At 40.1% G+C, this 14,781-nt stretch overlaps 1 protein-coding gene and 2 pseudogenes across 2 annotated transcripts in view; 1 reads left to right on the top strand and 2 right to left on the bottom strand.

Annotated features, from left to right (window-relative positions):
* Positions 1 to 3,610: 3,610 nt before the first annotated feature.
* Positions 3,611 to 4,804, bottom strand: LOC146468754 (uncharacterized; annotated as a pseudogene).
* A 6,853-nt stretch (positions 4,805 to 11,657) lies between these two features.
* LOC146468755 (ATP-binding cassette sub-family C member 4 pseudogene) lies at positions 11,658 to 11,987 on the top strand (annotated as a pseudogene).
* Positions 11,988 to 13,304: 1,317 nt separating this feature from the next.
* Positions 13,305 to 14,781, bottom strand: part of LOC146468756 (sorting nexin-14-like) — a 28,766-nt gene continuing 27,289 nt past the window's right edge. For both annotated transcript variants that reach the window (XM_085124170.1, XM_085124169.1), the window contains exons 38-39: positions 14,713 to 14,769; positions 13,305 to 13,612 (exon numbers count right to left, since the gene is read on the bottom strand). In XM_085124170.1, the coding sequence (XP_084980296.1) occupies positions 13,571 to 13,612; positions 14,713 to 14,769 (99 nt within the window). In that variant the 3' untranslated portion in view covers positions 13,305 to 13,570. The remainder of the gene's footprint in view (positions 13,613 to 14,712; positions 14,770 to 14,781) is intronic.

The raw sequence follows: 14,781 nt of genomic DNA on the forward strand, positions 1-14,781 counted from the left end.
AGCCACATGCGTACCTTTAACTTTCTATAGATGATGCTGTGATCAATTTAATAAAAACACAGATGAAGAATACCTTGAAGAAATGAAAACCTTCAAGCGAATTGATTTAAGAGCGTGTCCATGAGAGGACCAGGCAATGGTGATACATGCCATCTCACCGATTTCAATGAAACTTGGCCAGATTGAAGAGCCCACCTAATAACTTCAATTTTACAGTACAGAAACTGCTCTGATTCGAGTTCTAAATGACATCATGGTTACCATTGACATGCGAGGCGAAGTTGTTCTGGTTCTGTTAGATTTGTCCTCAGCCTTCGATACCATCAACCACTCTGGCCTTTTGGAGCGACTGCAGTCTCGTTACGGTATTAATGGGACCGCCTTAAAGTGGTTCGAGTCATATCTAACAAACAGGAAACAACAAGTACTTGTGAAGAATTGTTTGTCATCTGATCGGAGTTTAGTATATGGTGTACCCCAAGGATCAGTCCTTGGTCCTCTGCTGTTTTCCTTGTTCTTTGCACCTTTGGAAGATGTCATAGCAAGTCATGGGTTAGACTCAATGATGTATGCTGGTGACACGCAACTATATATCACTATTGACTCATCTATGGATCGTCCAGCACTCCTGACCAAGCTTGAACTATGTGTAAAGGACATCTTAGTTTGGTGTAACGCGAACGGTCTTGCGTGCAATCCAGACAAAACGGAAGTCCTTCATCTGTCTTCTCGGTTTGCAACTCCCAATCCTATACCTGGACTTAACATCAATGGTTTTACCATCCAGCCTACCCCTGATGCCCGTGACCTAGGAGTTATCATTGACTCGCACCTGCAGATGACTAAGCATGTCAATAACATATGCAAGAACGCTTTTTTGTCCATTCGAAATATTGGCCGACTTCGAAAGTACCTTGACCAGTCTACCACGGAAAAACTTGTCCATGCTTTTATTACATCTAAATTGGACTCGTGTAACAGCTTACTTGCTGGTCTTCCTGATTCCGAATTGTCCAAATTACAGTCTGTTCAGAACACTGCTGCTAGATTAGTTAATAGGTCTAAGAAATGTGAACATATAACTCCGGTTCTTCAAAGACTGCACTGGCTTCCAGTCAAGGCCAGAATTAATTTCAAAATCCTAGTTCTTAGATACAAAGCGCTTAATAATCTGGCTCCAGATTACATATCTGAACTCTTTTGCCCATATCTACCATCACGCCCATTAAGATCTGCTGACCAAAGGCTCTTAGCTACTCCTCGCTATAACACCAAGACATATGGAGCGAGAGCCTTCTCTGTCTATGCTGCCAATGCTTGGAACTCCTTGCCGCTTCAAATAAAGAAGTCCGAGACATTGAACTCTTTTAAATCTTCCGTTAAGACATATTTATTTCGTAAATTTTATCAATTAGAGTAGGTTTTTTAATGTGGCTATGAAGTTTCTTTTATATATATATGTATTTTTCTCACATTTGTAATTGGCATTTTTATAGAGTTGTAAAGCATTGAGACTTAGTGTAATGCTTAATTATATATTATTATTATTATTATATTAAAAGCCAAAGTGGTTTGATATTTGGAATTTTCCGGGGGGGGGGGTTAGACCACCCCCCACCCCCCTGCTTTTTTTTACAAAAATTCCCATAAAAATTACTCTAAAAAGGGTAAAATGAGGGGCTCCTTAAGCTTGTAGAATTTACCTAATTCTATTGTGGCTCCACATGAGCATAAGTACGTCCTTCATGAGTTATGTGCAGGAGTCTCAGATTATTTAATTAATTACCTGTCAATTCAAGTTAATAATTAACTTGATAAAATAGCATATCAAAATATGGTGATTTTGTGGCCAAATATCTCAAATGGCCAACTCCCCCCAATAAAGATACAACTATCATGGTTCAGTTCCACCTCTGGCCTAACCAAATCGATAAAAAACTTTTTGGGACCTGCTATTTTCAGCGCGTATGGCAAGCTCAAACCCTGCACATCTTGCACAAGATTATGGTTTAATACAAGCCCATATATAGTCGCAACAGAAAACAACTTGGGAGCGAATTAAAAGGTCCTTCCCACTTATTTCTATTAGTTATTGATCTACTGACTCTCTCGTAGATGATATGATAATAATACCGGTATTTGGAATTTTCGCAAAAATTATGCGAAAACTGGTTATCAGTGTAGGAGCCAAAAATCAGCATTCACAGTTGGTTCCCCTAATAGCGCGAGAAAGTTGTAAGTTTTCGCTTTAAAAACCCAAACAGAATAATCTTAGCAAGATTTTAAAGACTTTTATTTCAGAATCTAACTTCAAAACCATTCGGATCTGAAACTGAAACAAATAGTCTACCTTCAGTAGTTGTTGACAAACGAGTAAAACGTGACATCATTTTGGACTAGATGTCAACAAAATCCACACGTATACCCTTACTATCCCATAAAATAGAATCATTTCTGTTGGTCTCTGACCAATACCGAAGATTTAAGTCTTTAAATCAGAGTGGCAGCCAAAAATAGGTAAGCTTACTTACATAATATAAGCAAGACTTGAATCTGTTGAATCATTTCGTTGAGCTGTTTACTTCCCGAAGCGTGATCCGACGTCTTTCTATTTTGCGTAGTCTGTCGCGTATATTTAAACCTCAAACACCTCTCCATATCGCTTAAGGTGATTCCATCGAATTGCATTGCGCATCCTTGCTGCGCATAATTTATCAAGTCATTTAGCGCGCGCACGAGCGCGCGCACGCACAACATTACGGGATTTCCTTGAGGTTAAGCTCGGCAGGAAAGTAAATGGTCCTTTTCTTCTAAACGAGCACGGTGACCCCCATTTTTTAATGCATAAATTTAAATGTCATACGGTTGACCACTATATATAGCGATTTAAAGAAAAGTTTCATACTCTACTTTGAGATATTTTTATTTTAATGCTTTAAAAAGCACGTATTTAGGTAGTGCTGCTTACGTGCACACGCAGCAAAATCTTTAATTTCTTTCATAATCTTAATTCCAGTTCAATGAAAATAGTTTGTTGTGTAAGATTAAAGTAAATTTTGTTGAACTGCTTCGATATTTTAATGCAAGAAATTAATTTTTCTAGAAATGATAGTTCCTTTTCTGATTACTAGCGTTCCTAATATAAACCTCGTGGGTCATCTATTTACTATAATAGCCATCCAGGTTGCACAAAAACGAGCAGGGTGACCCCCATTTTTTATTGCATTTTTGTAATGCTGATAACATAGTCATGAACTGGACCAAGTCTTAGACAATTTTAAATACTCCTTCTTTTTCAGCGGAATCACCTTAAGCGTAGCTTCCTTGGCTTGCTCACTCAGAAAACCTGCACCGTGTGCATTTTGGGCGAACTACAAACATCAACTGTAACTCACGGTTTGGGCAACACAATGGTTCCACAGCGTATTGCGTGACTAACCCGAGCCTCACTGTCGGTCAGCGGACACGGTGGAATTTAACTTGTTTCTGAAATATGCGAACAGATATACCACAGGTCACCAAAGCGTATGTGACACAAGTTACCATGCAAGCGTGATTTAAGAGTTTGTATGGAGTTAAAATTAAATCGAAATTTAGACAACAATTTTCCCTAAAAAACCCACAAAAATTTTTTTAGTTGTGTCACAATTTCATCAATAAACTTGTCATCTCGTTTAATGAGGTAAACAAGTGTTCTTTTCGGAGTCCAGCACACAAAGTGACACTTACTTCTATTTGTTGCATACATTTCCAGTTGGCATTGAGGAATGTAGACCACTGGCACCTTCCTATAAGGAAATGGATTACCATCCATGTATGGGCATTTGATTTCAACAACTGTATCTTCGTCAACCAGGCCATCAGGAGAAACACCAAGCCAGCAGCAACCTTCAGTATCAGTTGTTGACCAAAGTCCAGTTTTTTTGTATTCCTTACATGGCATTCCATTTACATATGTGGCTATGGCATGATCTTCACACATTGAACCCAATCTCATGGCATCATTTATTTCTGTTGTGGCCCTTCCAGATTTTATTTCCTCTGCGTATTCAAACATTTGTCGTCTGCACATGCTGCCCTACTCCCATTGACCTTTCCTCTTCTAGCCTGCTTCCAGGCATCCGAACCCTGTTGTAAGAACTGTTCACCTGCAATATTTGGAAGATTGACAAACTTGGGGTGGCATCTCAAGTCAACTTCAGGTAGGCGAAGGAGTTGTATTGGTAGTAAGTCATTGTTGTTATTGAGGGTGTTTTGTTTAACTTTACACGTGGTATTTTTCCAGGATTCTTAAAATTGCTGCCTTTACTTGCTTCCTTGCAATCTATTTTTAAATGACCAGTCTGTCCACATTTGTAGCATTGTTGTGTTTTGACCCATTCAGGGTCATGTGGGATGTCCTTCTTACATTGATTTGCCCAGTGTCCTTCTTCTCCACATTTAAAACATTTGTCTGTCGCTTTTTGAGAATCACATGCAACAGGCACTTTCTGGTATCCCCTTTCAAAAGTACGTAGGAGCTGGCGAATGGCACTTTGCTGTTCATCATTTTGGGGGTTTAAGTGATCAATAGCCAGGAACGTCACGCATCTTCTTTTACTGAATTTTTCACATACAATTTGATAGAGCTTCATTGTTGGCGACGTTAGATCACCTTCATTTTCATGAGTCATGCTGATCTTTCGTAAAAGTGTTTGCCATGCCATTTCCATTTCCTTATCTTCCAGCACAGTTGTGTGGGCATTCAGTAGGGTACTTCTATGCCAGTTTCCATTGAAGAAATGGTCATGCCTCAACTTATAATTAAATAACTTTGAAAAAATCACAAATCTTCTTTGTTTTGGTCCTTGCGAAGAGCACTTATTAACTTCTGGGCATATTCAATTATGACGTTTGAGGATTTTACATTTATGTAATCGAGGACTTGTTGGACTTATCTGTAGAGTTGATGTTCATCTTTTTTGGTGTGAAATTTATTCACTTCTTCTTCAGAGTGATGACTGATTTTGTGCTGAAACAAATTACATTTGGGCTTCATGTCCTTTTCTTGTTTTCTCTCAAGAACTTTTCTCTTCCTTTTCAAGGGTAAAGCAACATAGTTTGGTGTTACTGCTCTTGAGTATGAACCAATGAATGAATTTAAATTGATGTCTTATTTTTCAGCCTTGATAAGCAGACCCTTTGCGAACGTAGAATTGCCTTCCATATACTGCTGGACTGTAACTTCCCCACCAGCAATCCTGCTTCTCTGGCTTTTGAAGTTATTAGGTGGGTTCTTCAATCTGACCAAGTTTCATTAAAATCGGTGCGATGGCATGTATCACCACTGCCTGGTCCTCTTATGGACATGCTCTTAACACCTAATAGCAAGGATACACACCAGAGAGCTGAGGCACCCAACAAAAAAACAAGAAGTTGGGAAAACAGAACTAAATTATGACACGAATGACATTAACAGTGGCAAGGCTGGGTGTCAACAAAACCTGGGCTTGTATGGCCCACCTATTTTTTATTTATTTATTTATTTATTTATTTTTTTTTGGCTGGAAATGAAAGAAAAAGGACACGAAGCTCAATTACAAAAATATGAAGCAATAAACAGAGCGAAAAATTGTTTACCTAATGCATCACGAGGGCCTTAATAGTACCAGCTCACTCGTCCCATTCTCTTGGAAGTTTACAAAGCACTGAAGGAGGGTGGGTATCACCACGAGAACTTAAATTGCAAACGTGAAATGAAAGGTAAGTAAAATGCGTTCAAGATTCGAGGAATTTTGCTATGTTGGTTAGTGGAAGAGGGAAGTTTGTTTTTTGTTGGAGGCGAATTCGGTCATAACATTAATTGTTCGTTAAATCCTTTTAGGTCCGAATTTTTGTACAGTAAATATCGCAGTTTTTGTCCCCATTAGCCTTTTTCGGAGTCGGAGTGTTGTCAATTAGCAGCGAAACGGGCTCAAAATTGCCACAAAACCCGTAAATTTCCCTGTTCATGTGAGCTGAATAGGACTCCTTTTATCTTCACGCGCATGCGCATAACCCGAAATTTGTATTTTATTACTTTTTTAATAACAAAAATCGGTCCAGTTTCCGAGCTTCTTTCTTTTCGTTTAAGTCCTGCTGAGGCCCTTGAGCAAACTGTGCACGACCTCTTAATACATATATACAGCTATTTCAATGAACGTTGTTGGATTATAGCTTCAAGCCTAGACCGCAAGGTGATACAGGATTTTTTGCACATAACTGTACAAAAATCACCAATATCTCGTCCTTATAGACAAAAAAACACGGAGGCCAACGTTTATGAGATATTCTTCCAGCTTCTTGCATCCCATCGAGGATGAATTTACAACTACCCATGCCACCTTTCAGTCGTTGGCTTTAATCTGACAACGTTAATTGAAATAGTTATATATAAATATAGGGGTCGCGGGAATTCGTCCCGCTTGATATCCGCGACCAATCACCAATTAGACTCTATATCAATGTGAACTACTTTTTTATTTGACCAAGTAAACCGACCCTTCTTAGGCCCGGTTTATACGCCGAACTTTACATGAGCCGAACCTAATCATTTGGTTCGGCGCATGTAAAGATCGACGTATGAATCAGTTAGGATCGGACAGTTTTGTATTTGGGTCGACCCGCCGTTCAATTCGACTGCGCCAGTCGAATAGAACGGCAAAAGTTCGACTTCGATTCAGACGTCGAACTTTACATGTGCCGAACCAAATGCATATGTTACGTTTAAATTATATAAATTATATCTATCCCAGGGGTCTGCGCGTTCCATCGATTTGGCATGCGCAAAGGACTTTATTCTGAACAAGATGGCGGGAAAAGAGGAATGTGCTTGATCTTCTTGTTGTTTCGAAACAACTAAATATACTTGTGCGGGATGCGAAAGATTAAAAAAAAAAAAGAATCCATTCTTGATGTGCACAAGCACTTCAAACCGACAGAAACTTTCCAATACAGGCTATGTCAAAGGCGAAGCGTCAAGACTTCTCAGAACAAAATCTTCAAAAAAAATTTTGAAGAAAACATTACTATATTCAAACAGAGATTACGCTACAGAGGTTACCTCGATAACTTTATAGATAAAACTCTTTTAGAAGCCAATTTCCGCGAAAGAATGTCGGCACTACAAAACACACAAAAAACGCGCAAAAACATTTTGCCGTTTGTTACGGAATATCGCCCTTCTGTGCCTAACCTAAAACCATTCAGATGAGTAAATGGCACTTGATAGAAAATCAACCTCTGCTAAAAGAGATCTACAAAGACCCTTCCTTAGTTTCGTACAGAAAAGGGAGATCTTTGAAAGACGTACTCGTAAGAGCAAATTAGCTTTAAAGGTCATATTCTTCCTATCTCGACCAATAGGAGCCGTGATTGGCCTGTCTTCATTATTTTACAAAACAAGCTCTTCCATGTCAGAATTCATCTTTCCCGCCATTTTGAATCTTGTTGAGTAAAAACAACAGCCGCTGACCACGAAAATCTATTTTCTCACTTTAGCTTTAATTAAGTTCGACTTCAGTTAGGTTCGACGTCGGAATCAACTGCCGAACTTGTGTTGTTAACGTGTTGCTAACAGTAGTGTGAACTGCCGACTTTGGAATCAAAACTTTGATTTTACGATTTTACACTAGTTAACAAGACATAACAAATCCGTAGCAATCGAACAAATGTTCACAATGAAGTCTGTGTAATCAAAGGCCACCGCCTTGCTTCTGTTCTAAATCATACGATACCTCTGCACTTAACAGTGTGAACTGCTGACTGGCATTAAAACTTCAAGGGCAAGACATGATTAATAAGCATGCACAGTCAATATACTATGAAATAAAACGCCAAGCTTCTTTTGCTTTAAAACGTATCCCAGCGTGCACACTTTTAACAATCTGAACTGCTTTGCTGCTTTGGAATCAAAACCTGACAAGACATGGTAAGTTTAAAGCCCTTAGCAAACGTTTACAAGGACACGGAGTGCCCTCTGAAATCAAATGTCAACCTTCTTGAGTGTCAAATTGTCCCTTTGTACTTAAAATAATCAAATTAAAAATCAACTACTTTGAAATCGAAACTACAAACGAGGGACAGGACATGATAAATTAGCACTGAGTACACAAGAGCTGTTCAGTAAAATCAAACCCTAACATACCGTTTTGTCGAATCGCACCTCATATCACCTAGATTGCGGTGCAGGCGTATTTAGTGACAGCAAACTGAAACGTACATTTAAGACCTCAATCGCCAAATGTTTAGCCGCCATCTTGGATGACGAACAGCAGGCAGAAATCCAACATGGCGGCTAAACAACGAACACCGTCGAGGGAAGCAGCGCGCCACTAAAAACGCCTACACTGTAGGCCACACCCCATCAGCACTTATAAAGGAACTAATATGAACTGCTTTGGAATCACAAAGTGCGGATTTTACAGCGTGCAAAACCACTCATATGTATGTAATCTGTCTTTCAAAAATCGGACTTCGTTGGTACTTAGCGTGTGGTTAACTGAAATGGCAACAGCGCTGGCATTAAAATCTGGATTCCTCAACTCTACACAGTTCAAAAAGACATGGTAATGTTTGTTGTCAAAAGTTTTCTTCCAATGTTGCAAAGACTCTATCCAGACAAAATCGTGTTCTTTATGTCTTAGGCATAGCCGCTGGTCGCTGTCATCTCCACTGTGGTCATCAGGGCCATCCTTCAGATCTTTCCAACATCCGGCACACTTACGAATCCTTCCTGATATGTTGATGGGCTGAAATGGTGTGGACGTTGTTGGAGTTACAGCAGGCTTGGACGGCCGAGTTCGGCGGATAGTAATGCGGAAAGGGTTGGCTGACGATTCTGCTTCGTATTCCATGGCATCACTTTTTGTGTTGTCCCTAGCGACGAGCTCTCCGATTGTCCCTGCACCAGCAAGGTTTCTCGCCGTCATGGACGTCATTGTGTCAGGTGACTTGTGCCGGGCTCGTGATATACCTGCGCGATTCTTGCCTGCATTCGTGTTTACACCGAACGTGGTGATAGCCGTCAGATTCGTTCGCTGCTTGCCAGTTTCGTCCTTGAAGTACTGGAGGCATTCTTGAAGTTGGTTGTTGTTGTACGCCACAGCTACCACATGCGAGCAGATCTTCCTTGTTCTGTAACCAATACAATCTTTGCCACAGGCATATTTTCCAAGCGACGACTTCTTGACAGTATGTGGGTTGCTCGAAGACGTACTTTTAACAAAGTAGCTGTTGCGATCAAAACCCTCTCTTATAGACCCTTCCAGGACGAGTTGCGTTGCTTTTGCTGACAGTGCTTGCAAGTCCTTGCCTATGAAACTGCCCCTCAGTTAATGGCTGCATTTAGTCTTCAGTTCGTCCGAAGTGTGCGAAGCTGTTAGCTGACTGGTATCTGCACTTTCACATCCATCTTTGGCATTGTCGTCATGAAAAGGTCTTCGAGGACGAGGGCTGTCACGGTAATTTGCAGCATTGGTAATTAGGCTAGAAGAGGAAACTTGATCATCTGGTAGATGATCCATATCTAATTCCAGATTCCCATGTTCTTCCAACGCTGCAGGTCGTGGGGGAGCATAGTGGAACTGATAGACCTCCTTGTACCGATCTGGATCGACGAGAACCTTTTCTGCATAGGCACGTCTTCCAGGGTTAGCATCAGAGAAGTTTGACTGAGATTTGACATGTTCCATTTATTCAGGACGAACCTTGTAGGGACTGTGAAGGCCAGGGAACGCTTTTTTCACGTCACTTCGTTGCTTGTCTATGAGTTTGTTAACGTCATCAACAAATGAACTCATATCTGTAGGTTGAAAATCTTGCCACCGCTTCAATAATGTATTACCAGATTCTGGTACATTGTTTGTTTGGGCTTTGTCTTCAAATCCAGCATCCCTTGACGCCTTTGACGTCATATGATGCCAGATATCCTCCAACTTGTAAACACGGTGATATCTTGAAAACTGTGGACCCTTTCCAGTTTCCGCCAACTCCAGAGCATCCCACTTCATGGTTAGCGCGTCCAGTCTGTGGTTGCAATCGTCCTCTGTGTCAGCTATGATCAATCCACCACTTTCAAATATATCAGCAACAATGAGTCTGTAAGCGACTGGGAAAAGTGTAGCTTGTGGCACTTCTCGTTGATGTTCCTCAGCCTAAGGGTTTTGCAAAGAAAGGACAAAGATCTCTCGAATTCTTGGGCCAAAGCTTACCTTAGGGACGCCTCTGAATCCGTAGAATACCCTTGAAGATATGCTTTCAGACCCGTTACTTGAGCTGTTAGTTTTTGAAATAGTGTTAGGTACGTCGCTTTATCTTTTAACATGCACAACATCATTGGCCCTATCATTAGTGGAAAAGTTGGAGGATCTGACCTTTTTGTGAACAAGGTCGTGTTTTTGTAGGTAGTCATGAGAACGAAAAAAGGACCAAGCTGGAATGTGACGTCAACATACAGTAACGACTTGTGACCACCGACGTCATTGCAACAGAAGTTCACAAGATCGTCCAATTGATTATCTGTAAATAGAATCACCTTCGGGGAATCATCATCAAGACTGTAGCATCACATAAACTTCTCTGCACCATCCTTCGATTCCAATTTCATTTTCCGTGTGATGTCGAGAACAGGGTCAACTACTTTTTCTTTTGCACTATTCTTCACGTAACTGACCTGCCTTTCGTTACGAGGGAGAGCCCCCATTGAATTGCAAAACTCTAGCCCTCCCACGGCCTCCTCAACATCATGGACAGCTCTCTTTACACTACTGTGTTGCTTCTCCACGGCTTCTTTGAGCTTGTGAACTGTGCTCCTGTAAGTTCTCAAGTAAGGAATAGAACACTTGCTGAGTTGCCATGTGGCTTTACTTGTACGCGATGTTCTTCGTTGCCTTCAAAATGGTACTTAACGAACACAAGGTTGTGATGGTTCCCATCAAGAGTAATTACATTCACAATGGTCTTACGGAGGGATCTGTCACTTTTATTTATGTATGGCCTGCGGCAAACTTGATGAGAACCATCTGCTTTGTCATCAACTCTTGTTGCGTTGCATGCTTCTCCATATGCGTGACATGATACCACTTTGATCTCGTTTTGGTTTGCTCCCATGCCCCAAGATCATCTGACAAAACGTCTTCGGGAGCTAATAAGGAATCAAGGTCAACGATGAAGTTCACGTTGTTTTCAACTCTCACAGGATTGGCTGAGGCAATGAACGCACTGTTTTTCATCGGTGCATTGAGCAACAGCTTGACAATTTCGTCGTTTTCAGTGGATGGCAATAAATAAGATGAAACAACAGGGAGGTCTTTGCATCTATTGTAGAAAGTTACTTGCTCTTCAGATGACTGTAGACCTCTGACTGAACTTTTAGGAAGGTCACTAAAAATGAAAACACATTGTTTCAAGCCCGGACGTTTTTCAGTTTGGTGCAGGGATAAGGATTTTTAAATGTATGCCTACCGGGGTATTCAATGTTCATCTATTGAAAAATTAGCCCTTGAATCCTATTTTGAATGAGCTTTAAATGACCACTTAAGTTGCCTTGTTCTGGAGTGAAGGGAGGGAAAATATGTATATCCCTTCTTGCCCAGCACCCTGTTCTTTTTAGAGGATCGGTTAGGAAAAACCTCGACCTTATGGAGCAGTTCAAAGACGCAGATTTATGGCGAGCCTTGGAGGATGTGCAACTGAAAGAGATCATACAAAGCCTGGAGGGACAGCTCGATTACGAGTTGTTGGAACAAGGTGCAAATGTCAGCGTAGGAGAGCGACAGTTGATCTGTTTGGCTCGTGTCTTGTTGCAGAGGAACAAGATCATCACCTTGGATGAACCAACTGCGCATGTAGATCCTGACACAGAACGAACAATCAGGAACGTAGTGCATAAGAAACTGCAAGACTCCACAGTCATCACTATAGCTCATCGTTTGCACACAATTAGAGACTGCGACAAGATCTTAGACTGAACAAATGGGGAAGTTTTTCGAAAAAAATTGCTTTTTGTATTTTCTTTGACAAAAAAGGTATTTCTCCAAAATGCGGGAAAATTTCAAGTATATGATGGCACAGGAAGCAAAGAAACCCAGTAACAAATTAGGCGTGTGTTCTCCTTCGTCGAACCAACAAATGTTATGACAAAACCCGAGTCAATAACAGATTATCACAGTCAATGTAAATATAAAAAACATATATTTTGACCTGCCACTGAAAGATTAAATGGAAGAAAGATCCTCGCAGTTAGTACGCAAATTTTAAAAGCAGTTGCGAAAAGAAAGCCTGGAAAAATTCAGGCTTGAACAGGATTCGAATCCATGACCTTTGCGATGCTGGTGCAGTGCTCTACCAACTGAGCTATCAAGCCAACTGGCAGCTGGTCATATTGTGAGTTCATAATATACCCGTGAAGGATGAATAAATGAATGTAAATATATGAAACAAATATTTTGAACTGCGGATGAAAGATTAAATGGAAGAAAGATCCTCGCAGTTAGTACGCAACTTAAGCAGTTGCGAAAAGAAAGCCTGAAAAAAATTCAGGCTTGAACGGGATTCGAACACATGACCTCTGCGATGCCGGTGCAGTGCTCTTGTATTGGTGCACCGGCATCGCAGAGGTTATGGGTTCGAATCCCGTTCAAGCCTGAATTTTTTTTTCAGGCTTTCTTTTCGCAACTGCTTAAGTTGCGTAAATAACTGCGAGGATCTTTCTTCCATTTAAGATTATCACAGTGTCGTTCATTATAACCCACCGAGTAATTTCCGGCCGCTCTTATTGGACGAAATACGTCACGTGGTACAAAATCGGAAGGCAGTTGTTTAACAATTATCCTACTAAATCGCGCAAAATATCGCCTGATACTTAGACAGATTTGCCTAGTGGTCTTGACGGTGAAATCAGGGGATATTCCGCAACATTAGGCCGGATAATTATTCTGTTATTCTACCCTTTGATAACAAAGTAACGTTTTATTGCAGAAAAACTGGAGAAGATCTTCCGAGGAACGTTACTTGTTTAAAGTACTCTGCCAGTTTTCTCCCCAACACACGAAATTATGTATATAGCAGGATATCTGTTGTGTACGGATGACGAATATTGAGTGCACCATGACCATATTTGGGCAGTATTACAATGTGTTGAATAACAAAATAAGATAACAGTCTTCGCATTTCATATCCGTCGCGCGATTTTTTCGGCGAGATAAAAATAAAGAGAGAACGTCATATTCTCAACAACATACTCTCCTCGAAATTCCCCGAGTGATCTCAGGCCACACAAGACAACGAACGTTAAATAGTCTATCATTTTATTTTACAGCATTATTCTTATCAAAATAATAAATTATTACAAAACTTTTCTTAGTTTGAACATAATTTGATTTCTTTTACTTAACAGTTTCACTTTTTTTAACATTGATTGCTGTTAAATCCCAACAGGAATTGGATTTTTTTTTTAATGCCCATTATCTCGGGTGTTCACTCCAGCAAAACCTTGTATGATTTGCGATTTTCGTTCCTTGGTCCTGTTTTGGTCTAAGTCTTCTTTGAGCAGTTAGTGATGACTTGGAAGATCGTCAGCTGGAAACAGTTCGCTCTGAACGAATGAAAAAAAACCAAAACAAAGACAAAAAAAACAGACATTTAAAACTCTTCCACAACAACGGTGTAAACAGTCTTGCAAAGTCACTGGAACTATGATTCCGACTGAAAGTGCAGACGTTTAAAAAGGAGGCATCTCAGCTGCACATTCCCTAAATTACTTTGCAATAAACGATGGGGGAGGGGTGGGAGTATTTAACTGTATTTAACACGGTTTCTAAACTTCATGTACTACATGAAATGAAAAGATAAGGAAAAATTAATCAACAAATACGCAAACTTGTTATATACCATATTATGACCTAGGATCTTACATTACTACATATTATGTAGTTCGAAAGAGTGTAATTCAGTGCTATTATTTTGCCAAAAGAGACCCTAAAAGGGTATAATTCAATAACAGAAACGACCGATTTTTGTTCGACCATGAGGTATGCTTTCAATAAGCGTTTATTATTTGTTCCATTCGCCGATAATTAAAAAGATTACTACAAGGCCTCGTTGGTTTTCTCGCTGAAAAACACGCCAACATGGAACATCGCTAGAATAACCATTTGGAGTTTAGGAAACTGAGTGACGCCAATGAAAATATCGATTGACTTCCAGAAAGCCGTCTGAAAACAGAACGAAACAAAACAAAAACCGTGCGCATTTGTTTTTGCTCGCTAAACCAATCAAATTCCTTTTTTTATTTCGTTTCAGGTTTTTTTTTTTGATCGCGTACAGTCATTTCAAATTGATATACAAACACAATCTTGAATCATATGAGTTTGTCTGAAAAACAGCGAGGATTGCAAGCTCCTGGCCGCATATCCCCGACACAATAAACTCTGACTGGTCGTGCTCAATGATCTTAAGATACCCAAAGACTGATCAATATTGTAATAATGTGCTACCAAATTCCCTCGAACAAAAACAAAGCCAATGAAAGGGGGAACAATAAGAAAGAACACTCTTACCCTTCCGTTTGTTCTCGAAAGCGGATCCAGTAAAGCTGGGAATCCGTGGGAAGCAAGTGTTAAACTGAACGGGTTTTGAGCAATACCAATGTCTTAATGATGACAAAATATAGAAGTAAAAAAAAACAAATGATACCTCCTTGAGTTCAGGAAAAATTTGTCCCATCAGGCAATCAAGAAGAACGTACGTCAGCTGAAAAGATTA

Source organism: Pavona decussata, unplaced genomic scaffold, assembly GCF_977016875.1.
Source record: "Pavona decussata unplaced genomic scaffold, jaPavDecu1.1 SCAFFOLD_129, whole genome shotgun sequence".
Taxonomy (NCBI): Eukaryota; Metazoa; Cnidaria; class Anthozoa; order Scleractinia; family Agariciidae; genus Pavona; species Pavona decussata.